The 24,381-nt window shown below is 36.7% G+C and overlaps 1 protein-coding gene across 3 annotated transcripts; it reads left to right on the top strand.

Moving 5' to 3' along the window:
* Positions 1-4,230: 4,230 nt before the first annotated feature.
* Rwdd1 (RWD domain containing 1) lies at positions 4,231-24,171 on the top strand. Of its 3 annotated transcripts, XM_020176017.1 has the most exons (8): positions 4,251-4,629; positions 6,742-6,855; positions 11,854-11,919; positions 16,754-16,884; positions 20,668-20,811; positions 21,514-21,646; positions 22,096-22,158; positions 23,879-24,171. In XM_020176017.1, exons 5-8 carry the CDS (start codon positions 20,686-20,688, stop codon positions 23,998-24,000), a joined length of 444 nt encoding a protein of 147 aa, XP_020031606.1. In that variant the 5' UTR covers positions 4,251-4,629; positions 6,742-6,855; positions 11,854-11,919; positions 16,754-16,884; positions 20,668-20,685; the 3' UTR covers positions 24,001-24,171. The 3 variants fall into 3 exon arrangements, with proteins under 3 accessions (XP_020031605.1, XP_020031604.1, XP_020031606.1); XM_020176015.2 differs by lacking the exon at positions 6,742-6,855 and having other exon boundaries at positions 4,239-4,629; XM_020176016.2 differs by lacking the exons at positions 6,742-6,855; positions 11,854-11,919 and having other exon boundaries at positions 4,231-4,629.
* Positions 24,172-24,381: the final 210 nt, after the last annotated feature.

Here is a 24,381-nt window from a genome sequence, read left to right as displayed (position 1 = left end):
AGACAGAAACCACATGATCATTTCAATAGATGCAGAAAAAGCCTTTAACGAAATTCAACATTCTTTCATGATGAAACTAAGATTAGAAGGAATCAACATAATAAAGGCAATATATGACAAGCCTATAGTCAACAACACACTAAATGGCGAAAAACTGAAACCATTTCCTCCAAAGTCAGAAACGAGATAAAAGTGTCTACTCTTTCCACTCTTATTCAACATAGTCTTCGAATTCCTACCCAGAGCAATAAGATAAGAAGAAGAAATAAAAGGAATAAAAATTAGAAAGGAAGTAGTCAAACTATCCCTATTTTCAGATGACATGATCTTATACCTAAAACCCAAAAAACTCCACTATAAAAAGCTTCAATAAAATAGTAGGATACAAAATCAATTTACAAAAATCAGTAGCCTTTCAATACATCAACAATATACAGAATGAGAAATATAGGAAACTAATCCCCATTTACAATAGTCTCAAAAAACAAAACACCTAGAACTTAACAAAGGATGTGAAAAAATTCTACATGGAAAAGTATAAACCACCGAAGAAAGAAAGACTATAGAAAATGGAAAGACCTCCCATGCTCATGGATTGGGACAGTCAATATAATGAAAAATGGCTATATTACCAAAAGCAATCTACATGTTTAATGAAATTCCCATCAAATCCCAATGACATTCACCACAGAGATTGAAAAATCAACCCTCAAGTTCATTTAGAAGCACAAAAGACAGTGAATAGCTAATGCAAAAAAAGCAATGCTGGATGTATCAATATCTGACTTCAAACTATACTACAGAGCCATAGCAATAAAAACAGCCTGGTACTGGAACAAAAACAGATACAAAGACCCAGATATGAATCTACACAGCTCTGCCCACCTGAATTTTTACAAAGGAGCCAAAAACACACAATAGAGAAAAGACAGTCAACAAATGCTGCTGGGAAAACGGGATATCTGCATGCAGAAAACTGAAACTAGATCTGTGTCTGTCACCCTGTACAAGTATCAACTCAAAGTAGATTAAGGACCTTTGTATAAGACTTGAAACTTTGAAGCTAATGCAGGAAAGAGCAGGTATGGAGAACAGATTATGGAAAGCCTCTGAGAACTGGATGTAAGCAAGGCAAGATGTGGCTTAATTGCTTTTACCTGTAGGCCGAGATAGGCACAGCACCGGCCTCAGAACAGAAAAAAGCAGAACAGCTGCGTCTCCTAAGTTTGCCTTCAGAGAAACAGGAAGGCAGTTTTCTCCTGTTACAATGTCACACCGCAAGAGCCTCTGCTCCATCCTTTTTGCCACTGTTTATAAAAGGCCCACTGAAGGAGGGCTTAAGGCTCTTTGCTTTTTGCCTTTGGCTTGGGTTTTTCACTTTCGGCTTTTGCTTTGGGCTTTTTGGGGTGAGAAGCTTTTGGAAGGGAAAAGAACTGCTAAAGGGAAATTGCTGAAGGGAAAAGAATGGCTAAAGAGGGGTTGATAGACTGCACCAAGAACTTTAACATAGGCTTTAGAAGCTAAAGAAAAGCCAAAGAGAACACCTGACTGTGCAAGATAGAAGTATGAGACTTTGCAACTCTGAGCACGGAGGCTAAAGAGAGAATGTTAAAGAAAAGCTGCAACCCTAGGGACAAAAGACTTTAAGAGCGATTAAGCTAAAGATAACCTAAGAGAAAACATGGGACAGTGAGAGTCTCTGGAAAGAGGTTTTAAGCAAGGTTTTAAAGAGTTGCAAGGAATAAGGCATCAAAGAATAAAGATAAAGAAGCAATTAGGATTGGGCATCTCCACCCGAATGCCCAACACACCTGACCCTACTTTCTGTCTGTCTGTCTATCCTATGTCTTTTCTGAATCTCCAGTCACCCCCAGTTAAGCCCAGTTAGGTTCAGTAATAACCAGGAGTGAGAGAGAAAGCTTGCTGTAAGAAGGGAGGGAGGGAGAAAACATCGCCCCCTCCAAGCAGGGAATACATTAGAATTAATAGGCATAGGCAATGACTTCCTAAATAGAACTCAACGGCTCAGCAACTAACAGAAAGGATTGACAAATAGGACTACATGAAATGAAAAAGCTTATGCACAACAAAAGAAATCGTCTCTAAATTGAAGAGGCTAGCCAAAGAATGGGAGAAAATCTGTGTCAGCTATACATCTGATAAGAGATTAATTACCAAAATTTACAGGGAGCTCAAAACACTAAAGCCGCCCACCACCCAATCAATGATCCAATGAAGAAGTGGGCAAATGATCTGAACAGAGCTTTTCCAAAGGAAGAAGTCCAAATGGTTAAAAAACACATGAAGAAATATTCAACATCTTGGTCATAAAGGAACTGGAAATCAAAACCATATTAAGGATGACCATCAAGAACACAAACAACAAATGTTGGTGAGAATGTGGGGAAAAAGGATCCCTCGTACACTGTTGTTAGGAATGTAAATTAGTACAACCACTGTGGAAAAACAGTATGGAGGCTTCTCAAAAAACTAAAAATAGAACTGCCATATGAATTAGCAACTCCACTCCTAGAAATACACCCAAAGGAATGATTGTCAGGTTACAATAAAGGCACCTGCACACCCATGTTTATTGCAGCAGTATTTACAATAGTTAAGCTATGGAAACAGTCAAGATGCCCCACTACTGATGAATGGATTAAGAAAATGTGGTATTTATGTACAATGGAATTTCATTCAGCCATAAAGAACAAAATTTGTCATTTACAGGTAAATGGATGGACCTGGAGAACTTCATCTGAAGTGAAGTTGGCCAGGTTCAGAAGGCCAAAAGTCACGTTTTCTTTCATATGTGGAATACAGATCTAATACAAATACAGTAATAATATGAAAAATAGGTCAGGCTAAGGGGAAGTCACATATAAGAGGAGGCAGTTAAAAGAAGGAAGTTAAGGTGAATATAGTTGATGTATTCTCTATGTAAGAGTGAATACAGAATTTTAAATCCATTGAACCACCATAAGAATGGGACTAAGGTAGAAAGAAGAAAAACAGAGTTGAACCAATTCAGGCTGTAATAATATAAACATGGACATGTCACAAGGAAACTCCCTGTTTTGCGATCTTATGAAAAAATGGAACAGGTTCTTTCTGAGGGGTTGGTACCAGCTGTGGGGGTGGGGGGAGGAATTGGGGAAAGGATGTGGGAGGGTGAATATAGTGCAAATACTGTGTACACATGCATGTAAATTGAAAAATGATACCTGTTGAAACTATTCCAGGAATGGGGGGGGGGGAATAAAGGAGAATGATGGATTGGGTAAATTCATGTATGATGTATTTGATATAAGAACATTTGTTAATTCCACAATGTATCCCCACCCAGCACTATAATAAAAATAAATGTATTAAAAATAAAAAGTGTGCCCTTTATTATACAAATGAAATCAGCTTTAATACAGAAAGCAAATGAAATACAGAAATGTAGGGAACATCTTTAAATATGTTGGGGTATTTTCTTACATTTTTCCATTTTTACTAAGCCCAGTAACATAATGGGCTCCTTCATTATAAAAGTAAACATAAATGTAACTAGCTTAATATTCCTCTCATGAATGTGTATTTCTGTTGCCATTTTCTTAGTTTTTGCCATTATGTTTGGCAGTTGTGTGATCCCCTTGATAAGCTTGGTCTAGTCTCAGAAGTAGTATCAAATGAAAGGTTCTGAACATTTTTCACGGTACTCCTTATCAAACCTGTTACTGAAATCTACATCATCTTCATCAATTCACAGAAACATGGAATCGCATACATGTTTAGGTCTATGTCCCACCCCGTTTATTTCACAAATTCTAAAGTGAGGCCTGAGGTCGGATATCCAGACTCCCAGTGGATTTCGCCCCAGGTGCCAACACGATTTTTTTATGCAGCTGGGCCAAAACTTCTGGACAACCCCACCCATCAGCAAAGCTTATGCCTCTCTGTTTTACTGGATTCCACTTTGGTCTCAGCCCGTTGCCTTGCTCCCGCGGGACGCCAAGCAGCTCAGACTTCCAGAAGTGCAGAAATAATCTAAACCCCACTAGCAGCAAACACCGAAGACGCCCACACCACCACTGCCAGCCACAAGCCGGAAGCTGGAGAAGGCGGAAGTTCATGGCTGCCCCGCCCCTAGCGACGCCGTCCCGCCCAACGCGCGACGCCGGCTGCCAGCCCCGACGCTTCGAGCGAGGATGCCGCGTTGAGGGGCTTCTCTGCCTTAGACTCCGCGAAGCCCGAGCAGCTGCTTCTAGGTGTCCTTAGCGAATGCCAGACCGAGCGCTCTGGCCATCTAGCAAATCCTGAGCAGGCTTGGGTACAGGCGACCAATCAGTGCCCTGCTGTCCAGGCTGAACGAGTCGAACGCGGAATCAGAGATCAGGCTCAGGGCGGCTCAGGGCTGCAGCTCAGCAAGCCGGGCCTAGCTTTGAGTCCCGGACCCTCCAACTCGGACTCTGCGCCTGCGCCTGCCTGGCAGCCGGCGCGGCTGCGGTCTCCGCGGCTGCAGTGCACCGCCTGGGTATTTGGGCAATCCATGGGCAGCAGCGAGGGCCGCGATGACAGATTACGGCGAGGAGCAGCGCAACGAGCTGGAGGCTCTGGAGTCCATCTACCCCGACTCCTTCACAGGTGACTTTGGCCGCCGCGAGCCCGCTGCCGGTTTAGGGCGGAGTGGGGCGGGCAGGAGCCGCTGCAGCCTCGGTCTCCGGGGCTAGGCTGGAGCCGGGACCTTGAGGCCGCGCGGCCACCTCGTTCGCCACTTCGGCCAGTTACCAGTGGCGGTTGCCCTCCTCTTCTGCTTGCTGCTGAAATCTGGAAGTTGGAGTGCTGGTGGATACCTGGGATTGAGTTGGGAGTGCTTTGATTTCGGTGTAATTTACAGCAACCCGAGATTCAGTGAGATCTACGAAAAGATACTCCGCGATTAGTTTCTCTAGAGTCATAAAGGTGTCCACTCTGTCGAGGTAGAAGCTGTTTTTTAATACGATGGTGTTTGAAAATTTAAGAGTTTCTGAGTGCTGTTCTTAGAGTTGCCCAGAGTCAGTTTTGAGAGTAGCACAGTCCCTGGAGTTAGTTGGCTTTCTTTTCTTTAAAAATTGTCTGGAATTCTTCAGGGTGCCAAATGAATGGTGTGGCCATTTCCGTTCCGCTGTGGATTCATATACAGGTCGCTCGACTGGTAGAGATGTTAGCCGTCATCTAGTTTTGAGACTCCTGCCCGGAGCGAAGTGATGGAGGCTCAGGAAGGCGGTGGCCGCCTCAAGTCCGCCGGCGAGTTAGCAGCGGGGCGGGGACTGAGACAGGGCTGACCTCTTTCCTGTTCTTTCATCCTGCGCCCACGTGGGATTTGGGATCCCGCTCCAGCTGAGATGAGGGATAGCCGGCACCTTGGACGGTTGAACTAAGATAAAATGTTAATGAGAAGTTCATTAGGTATATTTTAAAAGAAGAGAATTCCTCCGTGTGAAGCCATGCTTCAGTTAATTCTGAAAGTTGTAACAAGATAACTCTCGGTGGCTTCTCTCAGGTGTGAGAAGCAGTCAGGGTAAAGACCGGATGACTCAAGAGACTCTACCTTTGGAGGATTTGCATTCCCTAGCCCTTGTTTTGACTGTTGTCCGTTACTGAGTGTAAAGTATGTTACTTTAACTCATCAACTCTAGCCTTTCTCCTTTCCTTTGTTTAGCTTAGTTTTTTTTTCTTGGCTCCAATTTTTGACCACTGCTTGCAATGGTAGCAGATTTTGTTCTGCTTTGCCAACAGGCGGTTGTCTCACAGCTACCCCTTTAGAGCTCTAGTTCTGTTCATATCTCTCTCACCAGCAGTACGGCTGTGCTGTGAGGATGTTAAGGGGATGAATGAGGAGGGGTTTGAAAGTGGCATTATCTGGGTGACTGCGTGTGGAGTCTGGCTCCTTTCTCTATCCTTGCTTGTATGTCGATGTCTAACTAAAATAGAATACTTGGATATATTCTTAATTGTGTTTGGTCATTTCCAGTAATTTGAGAATATAGCGAACATTGTGTAGGCAGAAGCAAAAAAGCTTGTGGTATATTCTTTTCATTTCTTTGTACATAGGTATCCGTCATTAAATGTCGTGCATATATACATTTATAAAGGTGTTACGTGAAATTCTTGTTAGATGCCCTGAACCAGGGCATTAAATGACAATTTATGAATCTTTTGATGCATTTCAAGTATTCTGCAGTTAATCAGTTGATCCTGTCGGCATCTGTATAAGATTTGCAATAAATAAAATATCTTGGTTTATAGTTCTTAGGGGAACTTTGCCGTACTTGTGATCGTGTTCTTATGAAGCTTATTAGGGAAGAGGCAGAGGACTTTGAAATAAAATGTTTCCATATTTGATGTCTTGAAATTTTTTAGAGTTGCAATGCTTGTTGTTTTGAACTTTTATATCAGGTTTGCCAAGGAACATTAATTTGTAATTTTCTAACTTCATTTTGAATCACATTTAACACTAGATTTTGTAAATGTTTATTGATGAAGGTAGTTGATGCACTTTTTTTTTTTTAATGGATGACTGAGAGCTTACGAAAGAAGCATTCAAATACACATGACCTTATGTGGGTACCCAAGAGGCATAGTTCCAGCCCATAGACCTAGCCTAACCTCAGAATTAATTACTTTCTATTTTCAAAGACCTTTTGGTCCAATGTTGCATTTGTTGTGAATTATAACATATCATAATGCACTTTCTTCTTTTTGCCTATTCTGTAGCTTGATTGCACATTGATCCAACCCTCCTAACAACTAGTCTTCCAAAATATAAATGGACTCTCCTGATACCACATTCTCCTTCAGTAGTACGTCACTTGACAAGGTCCTGCTAAGGTAGTAGAATTTGGTTATTTCCATTTCTGTATCAAAATCTCTGGCTGTGGGGAGTTTTTTTGTTTGAATAAATTGGTTGACATAGGTTAACCAAAAACCAAGTTCCCTTTGTTTTGTTTGCCTTACCGAGAGGGGTGCCTAATCTTGTATTTTGCTATATCACTCTTCTAAGTAGCAGTCATTAGCATTTAATAGTTACAGTAGTATCTTAGAACTAGAGCAAAAATCTTCTTGTAAAAACAGTTTTTTTGAGACATACTTTTTGAAAGGTTAGATACTCCCTAACAACCAAAGGGGTAAGCTATCTGATTCTTCGTGAAAACCTAAGGTCATTTGCATATACATTAGCACACCTTTTAGCTACCACCTCTGTTATCTCTGTTCTTCACAAAACTCTTTAACTCCGTACATATCATCATATTCCCTATATCACCAAACATCTTTCCTGATTTTCCACTAGTTCTTTCTGCTATGCCCAGAAACCTTTTCTTAAAAGTATTTTAATCCACTCACAGTAGTGGAAGTCTGGCTGCCTTAGAATTGGGAACGGGATTATTTCTTTATTAGAATTGGTCCAGGTGTGGTGATTTAATGCCTGTAATTCCAGCTACACTGGAGGCAAAGATCCAGAGACTCAAGATTAAGACTAGCCTGGGCAGAAAGTTAGCTACACCCCCATCTCAACCAACAAGCCAGATGTAGTGTTGGTCATCAGCTGCTAGAAGCATAGGTAGGAGGATTGTGGTCTGAGGTGAGCTTTAGGCAAAAACTTGAGACTTACCCAAAAAATAACAAAAAGTAGTAGAGTCTTTGCCTAACAAGTATGAAGCCCTGAGTTCAACACCAGTATTGCGAGAGGAAATAAAAAGAATTTAGGAGTCAACCAGGCATGGTGGTTTACAGCTATAATTCCAGCACTTGGGAGAAGGCAGGAGGATTGTGAGTTCAAAGCCAGCCTGGACTACATAATGAGTTTCCAGCCAGCCTGGGCTACATAGTGAGACCCTGTCTCAACTCACCCCCTTTCCACTCCCAAATAAAACAAAACCTTAGGAATCATCCACTTTTGCTAGCTTTGCAAATCCATTTAGGTAATTTTCCCTTCTCTGTTTCTGCTTATCTTTGGCATATTGTACCTTTTTCTGTTTTTTTTTTTAATCAACTGTGACAGAGACCCTCAAATAACAAAGGATTTTAAAATGTAGGGGGTTTTTGCTCTTATCCATAAAAGATTTGTGACAGCTGCAATCCAAGAATTCCTCAAGGATGAGACTTGTTCTGACTTAGCTTTTGCCAGCCCCAGGTGTGCTCTCACCCTCTTGGTGAACATGGCAGTCACATTCCATTTCCAGCAATAGGATAAAGGAATGAAGGGGGAGGAGGGTATGTGAAACCCAGCAGTTTCTTAAGGAGATTTCCAAACTGACAAAGGTGGTGTCTGCTTCCATTTTGTTAGCTGGAATTTAGTCATTTCATGAGAAATGGGAAATGTAATCCTTGTTGGGGGACTGGTCAGTACGCTTGGTTAAAAACGGTGCAAGTGGAGAGTGAATATTGTTGCACCTGGTTCCCATTTTTTCTTTATGACAGCTTGGTGTTTATTTTGACCTGAAATTCCTCCTCCTGTCTATATAACCTTTGTAGTCCTACAGTTCTTTGTCTCATGTGTTCACATGCTTCTTAGTATGATTTCTCATGGATTGTTAGTTCATCAGCTTTTTTTCTGGTCAATTTTACCTCCCTATTCTCTCTGGCTAGCAACATCAGGCAGTTCAGTGATTATTATTATTATTATTATTTTGCTAACCTCTCCATGTCTTTTTGGCTTGCCCGTTTACCAAATATTTATTACTAACATTTTAAAGAACTCTGCTTATTAGGGAAACAGATATCATAGACATTTACGGAGAGAAGGGGGTAGCCTAAGTTGTTTTAAAGAACAGAGGGGTGATGAGTTAAGAAGTAAATGAGACTCAGGAAGGATTTCTCAGGAGAGGGCACAGCGTATTTATATACAGAAGCAGTACTCTTAAGTGATTTGTACTAAGGACAAATGGCTTGATGTTGCTAGACCATAAAGTGAGAAGTGAGAGTTCATGGAAAATGAGACCTGACAAATAAGCAGGAGCCGGATCTCAGAGAACCTTGTTAGGGATTTAGATATGATCTTATAGGACAATAGTTCATTTCTCTTTTTTTCCCTACATAGCTACACTAACTATACAGTGCACATTAGAGACACTGCCAAATTAAACCCACATCTTCATAGTTGAGTAGTTTCACCAATAAAATAGACTTCAGGTTACACATGTTTTCTAGTGTGTTGGCTATATGACTTCCACCTCATTTTCACAAGTGATCCTAACACACTGTACAGATAGGAAGAACTACTGTAGTAGGCAGGTAACTGTGATAAAATGTGTATGTGATAAAAATATGCTTGCTAAAAATCTCTGTGCTAAGAGACAGTGATCAGGATCTGGCCACCTTGTCTTAAAACTCTTTTCTTGATTTGTACAGCAATGGTGTCTCTTGTGTTATTACCTCTTGTGGCTACTTCTTTTTGGTGGTTTTTTCTTGCTTTTTGTTCTCCGAATTGAGGATTCCTTATATAGCCTTCATCTCCTCTATTTTGTATCTCTCTGATGATCTCGTTTAGTCTAATGGCTTTAGTTATCACCTTGCTGCAGATAATCCCTAACTAAATTAAAGCCCAGTTCTCTTTAGCTCCTTTTGTCCATTTCTAATTGCTTTACTCAGTGCCTCTAACTGAAAGTATCACTGTCTTTAAATGTGTCTAACATTTCTTTTGTATTTCTTGTTTGTGTTGGTGGTACTACATCCTCAGCCTACGAACCATCTTAATTTCCTCCTGGTTTTCTGCTATTCCCATTACTGTCAAACTAGTTGAGAACCTCCTTACCTTGACCTGATTTATTGTAATAGTTATCTAATTTCATCTGCCTGCAGTTCTTTCACTTCTTCTAGACACTATTGCTACGTTTATCACCTTATGTAGTGATACAGTTCCAACCATACTACTGCTAAAAGCTGTTGTTGTCCAGGATTATACTTTGAACTGTATTTTCACCTAATTTTCTTCACTGACAGAAAACATAATTATTTCCTAAATATAATGACTATAATATTCCTTGTTATCATGGTACCCTCACCTACTTTCTTTTCTACTTAGCAGTATGATACTCATGGTTTTCATATGAAGTCATATGTCATCCCTGATATTTCTTAATTGGAATTATTTTTTCTTTTTAAATGAAATTCTGACTCAGTTACAATGTATTCAGTTGTATCAGTTACTAGATGTAGGGCTTTTGGCAATTTATGAAAAGCTCAGTTCTTAAGTTTCTTCATTTATGAAATTGGGGTGATAATATAATCTAAGACTCTTTTTTTTACATTTTAACATCACTGAATTAGGAACTTACAAGTTACATATCATTTGACAGCCTTTTCTTTCTTAGTAGAATATAAGATAAAGTATATTTCATACTTAATAGTGCCTTAAATTTTGATGAAATATAGTATAAAACTATTAGAATTAAAGATATTTCATGTAAATGCACAGCACAGCATGGGCATAAATTGATGCTCAGTCAATATTAGCTGTTATTGTTGCATATAGGTTACCCCTTACTTACAACCTTATGGAGTTCTTGTTCCAAAAGGTAACAAGTTGGAATGTCATTGGGTTAAACTCTTATATCTATGTTTGCAGTATTTACATTTCATGGCATGTAAATGCTAAAGTTGATCATGAAAGAAAAGAAGAATGAAATATATCAAATGTAGTTTGTACACATTTATTTAAAAATGGTAAGATCAATCATGGTGAGAGCTTTCTTGTGATGAGCTTTCAATAGCTATTCAGCCTGGGCTGGATTGCATAAGATCTAGTATAATGAGTCTAGTGAGTGCTTCATCTTCCTGGCAAACATCCTTGTAGTACTTACAGATGTTCATCATTGCTTCATGTACCTTAAACTTGAATTAAAATAAAAATGAAGTCATCTGTCTTAGAAATAATTATTGATAATATATATTTATTGTGGCTTCAGGAAGTTCTTGGGTGGGAATCCTGAGTAGTTTCCTTGGTGACATCTTGCTCTTCCAGTTTAGAAAGTTGGAGAGCTGCTGCCAAACTTGACAGTGCTTTCCTAGTGTGCAGTGAGGCATAGGCTTTTCTCACAGGCTTAGCAGCCATACCTTTAGCTTGAAGTTTCTTTGTTTATTCTTGATGTGGTTTTGAATACAAGTTTTCTTCGTTACTGTTTTTCTCTTTTCCTTCCTTTAGTTTGATCCTTGTTTCATTAATCCAGTATTTATTGAGTTTCTAGAATCTGCCAAGTATAGATTTGGGAACTCTCATAGCATTTTATAATATCCTTATGAGGAATAGATAATAAACAGAGGTGAGGTAGTATATATAACACTGTAAAATGATTTATAATGCTTTCTTTATGTAAACTTTGATTTATATGTCTTGTCTTGCTTAGTAAATTGTGTGTAAGTTGATGTTTAATTTCATAGCTAATTCCTTTTATAATTCCATGAAAGTTTGGTTTCACTTAAGGATATAGGAAATACCAAGAATATATAAAGTATAAATATCAGTGATAGCATAGATATCAGTGTGCAGTGTCTGGTGAGACTCATCAGTTTTATTTAGGATTTTTTTTTTAGGAATATAATTTTCATGTCTAGGTGGTAATTTTGAAATGTAAATACTTAGTGTTGTAATTAGGTAAAACATCAAGAGAGTTATCTAATATAGGTATTTCTTTGCAGATTAATGAAAATTCTCACTTTAAATAGAAGATTGATGTAGCCTTATTTTAGTGTTCTGTTCAGTTTGTACTTTTTAAAATGAAAATACAAGCTGCGGATGGTTTCTAGGACTGGACAGTGATAAATTGCTAACAAGGAAGAGGGTCTGCCTTAGGAAGAAGGTTAATAACTTTTATGTATATTTTCTTGCAGTATTATCAGAAAGTCCACCCAGCTTCACCATTACTGTGACATCTGAGGCTGGTGAAAATGATGAAAGTAAGTCTTTTGACAGATACTTGGGGTTTTTCTAATCTTTTTAGTAATTTCACTCATTCTGCAGTCATGGTGCTGGGCATTGAATGTGTGGATGTACTAAAGTGCTGTTAAGAATCTAGCATAAATGTTGTAATGTGTGTTTGTAGTCTATATTTACTATGTAAAGGATTCTTAAGAAATAGAGAGGAAGAGAATGAGATACGTAGCCTGGCAAAATTTGCTGGGTTTTAATAAGTGAAATAGAAACATTAATAGTACAATAAATAGATGGAAGATTTTTGTCTAAAACAAGACTTTGCATGCAAACGTTTTTTCAGTGGTTGTGTGGCTTTTAAGTGAGTTGACCATTAATTTTCTGTGGCTGTTTTTCAACTTTGGACATGTTTGTTGAACATGTGCTTTTATTATTGGGGCTGTATTTACACTGGTTGTGTTTTTCTCTTGCTCTTGAAATAAAGCAGCTTTGAAATCAGTAAGTTAGGTAAATTAACTTAAATTTGGCTTGTAATTGAAGAGATAGTGTCTGAAGTTCATTTCCACCTTTGGTCCAGGTCGGTTAATATAATAATTTGATACAAATGACATGTAAATTCCCATTCCCAGAATATTTTTCTTCTGTCATATAGTAAACCAAAATTCTGTCAGATGGAGTCAGTAGAGCCAGTTTTAATGGTATCACTTGATAACTCTAAATCTGCTTTGCACAATTGAAAATGAGGTCAGCATTGAGATATTTTGAAGTCTGAATGGAAAGGATGTCAGCTACAGTTATTTACTACTAGATTGATGACACATATACTCTTACAGTTACCTAACTTGTTTTCAATGATGCATAAAAATACAAAATAAATTATTATACCAATTGCTTTTCACTATTTAACATTTTTCTTTGTAAAGAAGGGGTTGACATCGTTTGGGCTCCATGTGATGCCATTATGTTTATCAGAATTCTGTGGTAGTACTCTTTGATAATAATCCAGGATATAATTTTAAGATTACACTGAAATGAAATACAACACTTAAAAATCTGTGGAGATTGTTCCCATATTCTGCAAATAGCTTTACTAGGACCTAATAATAGCTCTGTACAATTCATCAGTTCTGATTTGAGTATAATTTTAAATATATTTCAAAGAATTCTTATTGTTACCAAACCCCATTTTAATCAGACAACTTGTAGAAAAGCAAACAGAGGGAATAGATGTATAATTTCTAGAGGCAGCATTATAAAATGGTCATTTAAAAAGTTAGTTTTACTAACAATTAAGGCAAATTAAAATGAAAATCATATTCCATCTCATCCAATAGATTATCATTACTGGTAAGGATAGAGCAAAATGGTGTTGGAAGTCAATATAAATTAATATACATGTTCAGGAGAGCCCCTGGGTCATGAAGCAGGAAATTTAAAAACTATTCATACCCTTGCTGAGTATCAGTTACGAAATTTATTGTAAAGGAAATATTATGGCACAAAATGTATACAAATATAATCATTGCTTCTGTCCTAAACAATGAATGATGGCATACTATAGAATGGAAATATGCTTGGATTTATTATTTAAGAAATAGGAAGGATGTTCATATTATGTTTGAGATTATATATCTTTTTTTCTATTTAAGCTGATAAAAATTTAAATGTGTGGTACAGTGTGATGTTTTGGTGTGTGTATATGTGCACAGCACTGAGTATAGTAATGTGGTATATGTAAATTCTTTTTTGAAATATAAATACATGCATTGAAACATAATTTAAAGTATATTTTTAGAACTACTTTTAAGATTTTTAAAGTAAATTAATAGTGAGCTCTTCTTGCTGGTGGGATTATTTGTGATTTTATTTCTCTTCTAAATTTTCTATAGTGAATGTCTAGTACTTATTTTCTTTTTTGGCAGTACTGGGGCTTGAATTCAGGGCCTTGCACTTGCTAGGCTGTTTGAGCCATGCCTCCAGCCCTTTGTGTTCTGGTTATTTTCAAAATAGTGTCTTGCTTTTAGTTCAGGCCAGCCTGGACTGCGATCCTCCTGTTTTAAGCTTCCCACTGTCACTGGAATGAGCACGCACATGCTACAGTGCCCAACTATGAGTTGAGATTTGGTGGCTCACTGAACTTTTTGCCTATGTAGCCTCAATCAAGGTCCTTCCAATTTCAGCCTTCCAAGTAGCTAAGGAGCCACTAGCTTAGTGCTTATTATAATAAATCAATACATAAGACCATATTTAGAGAACAGAGGGAAAAATTAATATGCCAACCATAATATGTTTTATTTACTAAATTTAATTTTGTGTTGACAACATTCAATTTTAATCTCTTAGCAATTTCAAACGTTATTACTGGACTGAAGCTCTAGCTCAGTGGTAGAGAGCTTGTCTAGCATCTCTATTTTTGATAACCAGCTGTGCAAACAAAACAACAAAACAAAAAATCCAAATATCTGTATATATATCTATATATCCATATCTCAGTATCAGTTTGTAAAGTTTCATCTTTCATTTATTTTTGTCTTTTCCCTTAGCCTACTAGTTTCATTGAAATTTTCTATTGTTGTTTTTTTTCTCCAGCCGCTATTTTCATTTATTTCTCCTCCAATCATTATTGTTTCCCTTTCTTTGGTTGATTGTGTGCTTAGATTTTTTTCTCTAGATCCTTAGGGTGTAAAGTTTATTTATCTGGGATCTTCCCTCCCCCTTTTTAATATAGACATTTCTACAAACTTCCCCTCCCTTAAAACTTATTTTATTATAACCCATAAGTTTTTTTTTATTCATTTATTCATATGTACATATATTGTTTGGGCCATTTCTCCCCCCTACTCCCTGCCCCCTCCCTTCCCCCACCACGCCCCTCGCTTCCAGGCAGAACCTGTTCTGCCCTTTCTCCAATTTTGTTGAAGAGTAGACATAAGCAATAATAAGAAAGACATAGTGTTTCTGCTAGTTGAGATAAGGATACCTATATAGAGAAATTCCTAGCATTGCTTCCATGCACAAGTATGTTACAACCCAAATTGATTCATCTCTACCTGACCTCTTCACTACTTCCCGGTCACCTTCCCATACTGTATTAGCTCTTCTGCAGTGAGGACATCAAACACTTTCATGTTTTGGGTTTCCTACCTATCCCCATTCCTCCTGTATGTGCCTCCCCTTAGCATGTGACCCAAATCCAACAACATTGCTGTATTTGCCCTAGATCCCACAAATGAGGGAGAACATACGATTTTTGGTCTTCTGAGCCTGGCTAACCTCGCTCAGGATAATGTTCTCCAATTCCATCCATTTACTTGCAAATGATAAGATTTCATTCTTCTTCATGGCTGAGTAAAACTCCATGTGTACAAGTACCACATTTTCTTAATCCATTCGTCAGTAGTGGGGCATCTTGGCTATTTCCATAACTTGGCTATTGTGAATAGTTCTGCAATAAACATGGGTGTGTAGTTGCCTCTGGAGTAACCTGAGTCGCATTCCTTTAACCCATAAGTTTTCATATGTTGTATTTCTGTTTTCATTTGTCTCTCGGTACTTTTTAAAAAAATTCTCCTTTGACAAATTGGTTATTTAGATGCTGGAACTGGAGGGAAGGGAGAGATGTTGGCCAAAGGGTACCTAGGTTCAGTTTTGCAGGATGGTCTTAAATGTTCTCAGCAACCCCCTCCCCCCAATTATAGCTGTGGGAGAGGATGGGTATGTTAATAGCTTCACTGTGGTAATCATTTCACAATATGTATGTTTATTACAATGTTTATCACATTGTATCCCTTAAATATGTAAGTTTTTTTGTCAAATATATCTCAAGAAACCTAAGGAAAAATAAAAGTTAAGGAATTATGTATTTATTTATTTTTGTGGTACTGGGGCTTGAACTCAGGGCCTCAAAGCTTGTGAGGTAGGCAGTCTACCACTTCAGCCACTCCACTGGCCCTTTTTGTGTTGGGTGTTTTCGAGATAGGTCTCATGAACTACTTGCTTGTGGCTGGCTTTGAACCAGGATCCTCCTGATCTTTGCCTCCTGAGTTGCTAGGATTACAGGCATGAGTCACTTGCACCTGGCTAGGAAATTTCTTATTCTAGCAATAAAGTTGGAAATGTGTTAGGAAATGAAAGGGGAAAGGGAAGGGAAGTCAAACTTTTGTATTCATCGACTCACAAAATTGGTCCCTCCCACTCACCCTCCTGCTCCCTCTCCCTCCCCATATATTCTCACTCCCTTCTTTGGCTTATACTATTACATAGATCTGACACTTGTTTGGGAGTGAAATTCTGATGAGCACATTACTACAGGTTTTTCTGCAACCCATCTCAGTGAATCATGTTAACTTTTTCCAGATAACTTCTTAAACTGTTCTCTTGAAACTTTATCTTCTAGCCACAGCTAGCAGTGCTGTGCTGGCTTTATGCAGATATAAATACAGATTTTAGGACTACAGCCAGACACTGTAGCTTGGAACCGCCTCTGATATAGACTGAAAATGAGACTAAGGTAGTACTTTTTTCTGTGTGTTATGTGTATTCCTTGGTTTTTGTTTATTACACAGAATATTTGAAAGAGTAGCTTTTGTTCATCCTGTTTCTCAGAAGTGAAGGATAATAAAATGACAGTTTCATGTGTAAGAAGTGATTATTTTGGTATTTCCTTGATTTGTTTCACTTACGTTGTTGTGGTATTACTGATTAGTGATTAGCTGGTCTCTTGGTAACTTAATTTTTTTGGTAAGAAAATCTTTTGTGCTACTTTTCATTGACAAATTGTAAACTAATTACTGAATCTACAAAAATACTGATTTCTATACTTTTAATGTATTCACATCAAATTCTTATTTTGTGTCTTAGCTGTACAGACTACCCTCAAATTCACATACAGTGAAAAATATCCAGATGAGGCTCCCCTTTATGAAATATTCTCCCAGGAAAATCTAGAAGATAATGATGTCTCAGACATTTTAAAATTATTATCATTGCAGGTAAGGAAATGCGAATTTTGTTTTGCAGTGCTGTTATTTTATTGGCCTTAATGCTATATGTTAATTTAAGAGTTAGACAATGCTATTAAATATATGTAAATAGTGCATTGACCAAGCAGAATTAATGGTTCACAATCACAATGCATCTTTGTTTGTTTCCCACTGTCCTTTAAAATTTGCATTATAGAAATTGTGTTCCTTTTTGAACCTCAGTCCGTTCCTTGACTTATCTCCTTATTCTTTAAGTGATAAAACAGCCAGACAGATACTTTAAGACAGAAGCACAGTTTTTTGTTTTTTTAATTTTTATTTTATTCATATGTGCATACAATGTTTGGGTCATTTCTCCTCCCTTCCCCTATCCCTTCCCTCTCCCCCCCTACCCCCTCGCTACCCGGCAGAAACTATTTTGCCCTTATCTCTAATTTTGTTGAAGAGAGAGTATAAGCAATACTAGGAAAGACCAAGGGTTTTGCTAGTTGAGATAAGAATAGCTATACAGAGAGTTGACTTGCATTGATTTCCTGTGCATGTGTGTTACCTTCTAACCTTTTCTGTAGTTCCTGGTTCCCTTCTCCTATCGGCCTCAGTTGCTTTAAAGTATCTGCTTTAGTTTCTCCGCGTTGAGGGCAACAAAAGAAGCACAGTTTTGATTTGTTTTTTAGACTGTCTAGTCCCAAGTATAGCTAAAAATTCCAACCTAAAAAAGAAATTGAAACTCCCACTCCTTCATCTGTTTCAGGCTAGTTGCTTACTGTCTGAAAGGAGGACTGTGGTTGATTTTTGTTTTTGTTTTTCTTTATCTCTACTCCTCCCTTAATCTTATAAAAACCAATAATGTCTTCTGATCACAAAATGGTAGGTGTTATGTGGAAGAAAAAAATGGATAGGGGAGGTTCTTTCTGGATAGGTTCTGTTATGGGATGGGGGGCTACCCAAAGTGTGGGCTTGGAAAGTAGTTAAAATTTATTTGTGTTTGGGTAGACAGCTTTCATGGATTCATCCGAGTAAAGAATAGGGAGGGCAAGTGAAAGCCTTACTGCACTTTTTTTTAAAAATCAGAAGTCCTAGTTTGTTTGACTTAAGAAGAAAACATGAATAATAGCAGACTTAAATAATGAAGGACAGGAATGTGAAACAGGTCATTTTAAGGGGAGGATAATAGAGAAGGGGAAGAGTAAATAGAGTATAAAGGAGGGTGAATATGGTTGAGGTACTTTCTATACATGTATGAACATGGAGCATTGAAATCTGTTGAAGTCATTTTAAGAAGGGGAGTGAGGGAAGAGGCAGAAGGAATAATGGAGGGGATGAACCAAACCAAGTACAATAGATGTATATATGCGAATGTTACAAGAAAACCCCCCCGTATGACTAATATATATTAGTAAAAAAAGTTTAAAAAAAAAAAAGAAAGAAGAAAACCATGTCCACTCTATATGTGACTATTCTAAGTACCAATAGTCCTCTGACTGCTTAATTTATAACAAAAATATTTAGAGCTATTAGGGAATAAGGCATGAAAAAAGGTCTGTCAGGCAGATTTTGTTGTTCCTGGGCCAGCTCATTCTGTTACCCGTGGAATTATACTTTGTATTACAATTTGGCTTAATCCTTCCATTTAAAAATATTGTGGAGAATCTAGGATGGTTACACTGTATTCAGTCAGTCACACATTTATTCATTCTGAGTAAATTTTCCTAAGTGTTTAGTATTTCACTTATGCTCATACTCTGTCCTTTCAAAAAGGCAGTTGTATACTACTTGCCTGAGATCACATGCGTTGAAAGGATATTTGTACTTTTGTTTTAAAAATAGTATTAAGTTTCAGTTACCGAAACAAAAAATTCTGAACTCGGGCATGAAGAAAAAATGATCACTTTTAATCACACCAACTAAATATGAATATCTACTAATTTGGTAACATTCTCCTTTTCATATAACAATGTATGTGGACATCTTTCCATTTCAGTTAAACATACATGTGTATGAATCATTTTTTGATAACTATAAAATTCCATTATATGTATATGTAATCATCTATATCTTTTTAAAAACACAACTTATAATTGCTTCTCATTTTTCTTCATTTAATATGTAATTCTTTCAACATTCTTATGTATCTATCACTGTTTAGATTTATACCCCAAGTCCTCCATTATATTTCTGTTCTAGTGCCTTTAGTGTTACAAGGGAGATATTCAAGTATTTGTTGAATAAATGAAAAGACTGAATTAGTGATGAGCACACTAGTCCAGTACTTTCCATTAGCAGAATTGCTGGATTAAAGGGTATGCATACTTAGCAATTGCATACATATTTCCAAATTGATCTCAAAATGAAAATGCTAGTTTATGATCTCACCATAGATACTACATTGTCTGTTTTCCTGCATTTACTAATAATAGATATTTTAATTTAGAAATAAAATGATGACAAGATGAAAATGGTACATAGTTATAATTTGTATCTCTTCAGGTACTAACAGTATGGAACTAGTATGACTTCTAGGTTGCCTGGTTTCCCTGTGAATTGATATCCACCCCTGGTCTCATAGATTTCATACTCTGTTAAGGAATGTGGACTGGAAATCATTAGTCTGTGTGAAAAACATGAGAGAGCAAGAGAGAGAGAGATGTTGATTTTTAAGATTTTATTTTTGCCTGAAACTTCCACTCACATAGAATTAATTGATCTTAGAATTTGAAGTTGGTGGTGAAAAGATTTTAAAAAGACCTGTTGGAGTTTCTTACAGTGTTCCAATCTGGAAATGATGGTGGGTGTCCTGGGATAAGGTGTTGACAATGTTGATAGAACAATGGGCACATTTAAATGACATTTAAGAATAGATAAGAGGCAGAGATCAAACTTACACAGGGTAGAGGTCTTCAGGCTAGGGTGGAGGGAAGTTAGTGGTATGGTTTGTTAAGATTGAGAAATCAGGAATGGGGTTAGTGAAGATGGTAACTGTTGGACATCAAGTCATAATTCAGTGGGCAGTTTTAATAAGGGTTTGTCACTTGAGAGAGAGGTTTTTTTACTCACGAGTTTAGGATGATTAGCATAGGTAAACCACAGAGAAGCTCTATTAAGGAAGATTACTGGACCTGGTTGAAGTCCGGCATTTATGGAGGGACTGTGAGATGAAATACCCTCAGATGTTGCTGAGGCCAGCCCTGTAAAAGAAATTCTTAGTAATCTCCAACTACCATGATTTGAAATAATATTTCTCTCTATCTCATTTCATTTCTGTTTTCAAATGACCAGCTTCCAAATAGCCTTTAATTTATATTCCTTTCATGAGTTGGAGATGCTTCTTCATTTGATTTTAAACCATTTCAAATATGAAGAAAAAGAGATTAAAGGTAAATTACAAAAGTACCCACATTTTAATTGTAAAAATTAGAAAATCACCTGGCCTCAACTGAGCTCATTGTCAGAGCTCTTACATCTCAAAAAGAATTAGAATGCTGAGACATGCTGAAGAGATGATGTTACTGTTTACTATAGGAAAGGGTTCACTGAATTCTGCCTATGTGATTTTTAAATAGAATTAACTGAAATAGCTGCTTTATGTTGGAAATAGCAAATTACATAACATTTAAAATAAGATATTATTTATATATATACTTTTGAGAGGGTCATTTGTGTAAGTATATATGAACATATGGAGTAGCTAAATTAGTAATCATGTTATAAACATGGGACTCAGTAATTATACTAAAATTTTGTTTTGTGGATTTGTTCTTATTTTTCTGAGATGTTTCTCACCACTTACAACAGGCTGAAGAAAATCTTGGTATGGTGATGATCTTTACTCTAGTGACAGCTGTGCAAGAAAAATTAAATGAAATAGTAGATCAGATAAAAACCAGAAGAGAGGAAGAAAAGAAACAAAAAGAAAAAGAAGCAGAAGAAGCAGAAAAGGTATACGTAAAAGGCTTGTTTTCTTTCATTAGTCTGTAAATCTGTTTGTTGGTGAATTAATGATTAATTTTTCTCCTTTTTTTGGCACTTTCAATATTGTGTGTGAGGAAATAACAAAAATAAAAGTAAATTTTGGTAAAACTTTGTTAAGAATAAAATTTTAGAAAACTCATTTGGTGGTAGCACAGCATGAATAATGCATAATGATGAGGTCAGTCAATCTCATGCAAGTAGGACCAAGAAATGTAAATTATTTCACCTACAGTTTAGAGTTTTGAATTATAAAGCCCCTATTGCAGTAATCTAAATAATTCCTAAATGTGTAGAGAACCACAAAATCTGAAATGAAGTGTAAAAGCAGTGACTTAGTGTTATAAATTGATGTGTATTCAAATATATTAATACTTATAATGGCTTTCTTAACAGCAAATAACTATGATGAATGCAGTAAATACATCTTGTTTTCTTTACATATTACAGCATATTATCTTTTTTTTTTAACTCAGAATAAGTTACCCATACCAAAGGGAGTCACTAGTACAGACAAATCAGATTAAATTTTTCAAAATTTCAAACTTTTTAAAAAATAATTTGTCCCTGTTTCTCATATAAATGGTTGTGTTTATTTGTCTAGAAGACATAGTTAGGTTTTGTTAAACTGTCTCATTAAGTTGATAACTTAAGTCTTTTTAATTTTTAAAGCAATTATTCCATGGCACTCCTGTTACAATTGAGAATTTCCTAAGTTGGAAGGCCAAGTTTGATGCAGAACTCTTGGAAATTAAGAAGAAACGGATGAAAGAAGAAGAACAAGCTGGAAAAAGCAAATTAAGTGGTATGACACTTCGCCTCCCCATAATCATTCTGGATCGCCCCAAACCCTCCTGCATTTTTCCTTGAGTAGTAGAAGGTTCATTTGGATAAAATTCTGTAAGAAAATACGTATCTAGGGCAAAAAGAGAAAACATCTACAAGATGATATTTCCTTGTACACAATGCATAATTACCAGTAATTGTACATCTTTGGTATAAAAATACTACAGATGGTAGATTTTAAGATTCAGGAATGTTTAGAATCATAAGTCTTGGAAGTGATAGAGTCAAACCCATACTTTTCCTAGGACTCTAGGCAGATTAGGTTTGTACCTGTTCCATTTTGATGTGAATAAATTTCATATGTCACTTAGCTACTGAATGTGCTCGTAAATTTATTTTAAAATGATTGTCTGGAAAATAGGGAATATTTTGCCATTTGATTAAACATACTTTGTATATTTCTTTTAGGGAAACAGCTCTTTGAAACAGATCATAATCTCGACACATCTGATATCCAGTTCTTGGAGGATGGTAAGATAACTAGAATTCCACATGTATGCAATATGTTATCTTCAAAACCATAGAAATTAGAGCAGTAATTTTATTTAATATAAAGTTTTCCTCCTAAGGCTGTCAAAGAACACATTTTGAAGCATAAATTCTGATAGCTGATCAATTTATACATTTGAACTAAATGCTTTAATTCTATAGCCATGTATTTTTTTTTTTAAGTTTTCTGATGACTTAAGCAATCTGAAAGTAGCAATAGAAAGACAGAATATGCTAGTCTCTAAAAACTAGTAAACTAAGACACTGTGACCTGAGTCACAATGTTTTTGTGGAGCTGGGGATTGAACCCAGGGCCTTGTGCCTGTCTGGCAAGTGCTGTAAGGAAGGAAAGATAAGGAAGGAAAGGAAAAACTCATTTAGGATATCTTTTATTTTGCTTAGGAAGTGTAGCTCTAGAAACTTTATCTCATTCTTTCTTGTGCTTTAGTGGTTTTAGTATCTTTACTCATTCTTGACGCCTGGCCCTTTGTAATGGATGTAGTATCTTTTTATATGTGATAACTGGATGCTTAAGAAAGATATTTTGATTCTGCCTCTAAAATATCTTCTCAGTGATTTCATTTTATTTGAAGGTTTTATTATCTTCACATGGACTTTTATTGTAGCTTCTTGAATTATTTTCTTGAATTTCTTCCTCCTTACCTATTCTATAGTTGCTGCTTCTGAGGTGGTAAAACCCATATTTAATCATAAAACTTCCCTAAAATCCTTTGATGGTTACAGGAAAAGGTTGACTTACATAATGATTCTCAGTCTGGACCATATCTGTGTTCTCTTCAGGTATTTTGTCTCAAGAATCTTGCCTTCCAGTTAGAAGTATTCAGAGTTTTGCCTTTTTTTCTGTGCCTTTGCGTATACTTTTGCCACAGAATTGTTTCATCCTTGCTTTTTTTCTTCTTAGTGCATTCATATTTTATCATGAAGACTTTTAGACTTCATCTGCTGTCTGAAACCTATAGTATGTCTTTAAGAGTCAGTTATTCCTTGGCTTGGACTAGTATGTTGTGTTTTTATGTATTGCTACTACTCATAAACCAAGTCTCAGTCTCTTCATATTCTCCTTGAATCAAATGTCAGTAGGCTAGAGTCTGAGAGGGAAGAAAGATACAATTTGTGGTGATTCAGAGTGTTACAGTATCCTTTTATTAAAAACCTATTTCAAACAAACTGCAGAGTCTGGCTACTGGTTCTTGTAGTTCTTAGACATTTGGGATCTTTGAAATCTAGTGGTTATAAAGAAAACTGGGGGAGAATAAAGGTCAAGTTAAATCTGTCAGTTAAGTAATGGATATAGCTGAGCTTTAAGCTATAATGCTGTGGGTTCCTGCTACTTTTAGAAGAGAGAACTCATGGTACAGATCCCAGTGATAATCAACTTTGTATAGCCAAGATAATGTATCATTATTGTCTTCAACTTATAATATGCTACATTATAAGTAATGCATTCTAATAAGCATTTTCAAAAAAAATACCAGATCTTTAGACTATGAGAAATGAATTTGCTCCTAAAATGTCAGTCTCCACTGATCAGTATAGATATGATTTGCACTGCTAGTTTGGGATTTTCATTATTCACATCTAATATGCTCATTTAAGATGTTTCCATTTGCTACTGCTAACAAGTTACATTTCTTTATTTCTGAGTCTAAGACTGAAGGTCAAATTTACTTGCTTTTTGCAGCTGGAAACAATGTGGAGGTAGATGAGTCATTGTTCCAGGAAATGGATGATTTGGAGCTGGAGGATGATGAAGACGATCCAGACTACAATCCTGCTGACCCAGGGAGTGACTCAACAGACTAACGGCCTGTCTCCAGAGAGGCTTGATTGCCACAGCATCTGTGGCTATGCTGAGAGGGTTTTGAATTTCCTTCCTTTTTTTCTAAGAAAAAAAATTAATTTTCAGGAGAATATTCTTCTGATAGCTTTCATCATTGAACTCAATAAACTGACCTTAAAATTTCAAATATAAAATGTTCACTTTCTCTTGTTGATGAACAGAAAGTTACATATTTAAAATCATTCAGTGTTGGAGAGTGAGCCTGCCTGTAACATCAAAACTTGAAGATAGGCTGCTGCTGTATGTGTGGGTTTATATACAAAGAATTGGAATAATTCAGAATTTCTAAGATGGAGATAGTGATTACTTTTGGATTTCAAGTGGTATCATTCAAATAATGTATT

The sequence above is a fragment of the Castor canadensis genome, chromosome 1 (genome assembly GCF_047511655.1).
Source record: "Castor canadensis chromosome 1, mCasCan1.hap1v2, whole genome shotgun sequence".
NCBI classification, from domain to species: Eukaryota; Metazoa; Chordata; class Mammalia; order Rodentia; family Castoridae; genus Castor; species Castor canadensis.
Note: the sequence above shows the minus strand (reverse complement) of the source record. Positions and strands in the feature narration are given on the sequence as shown.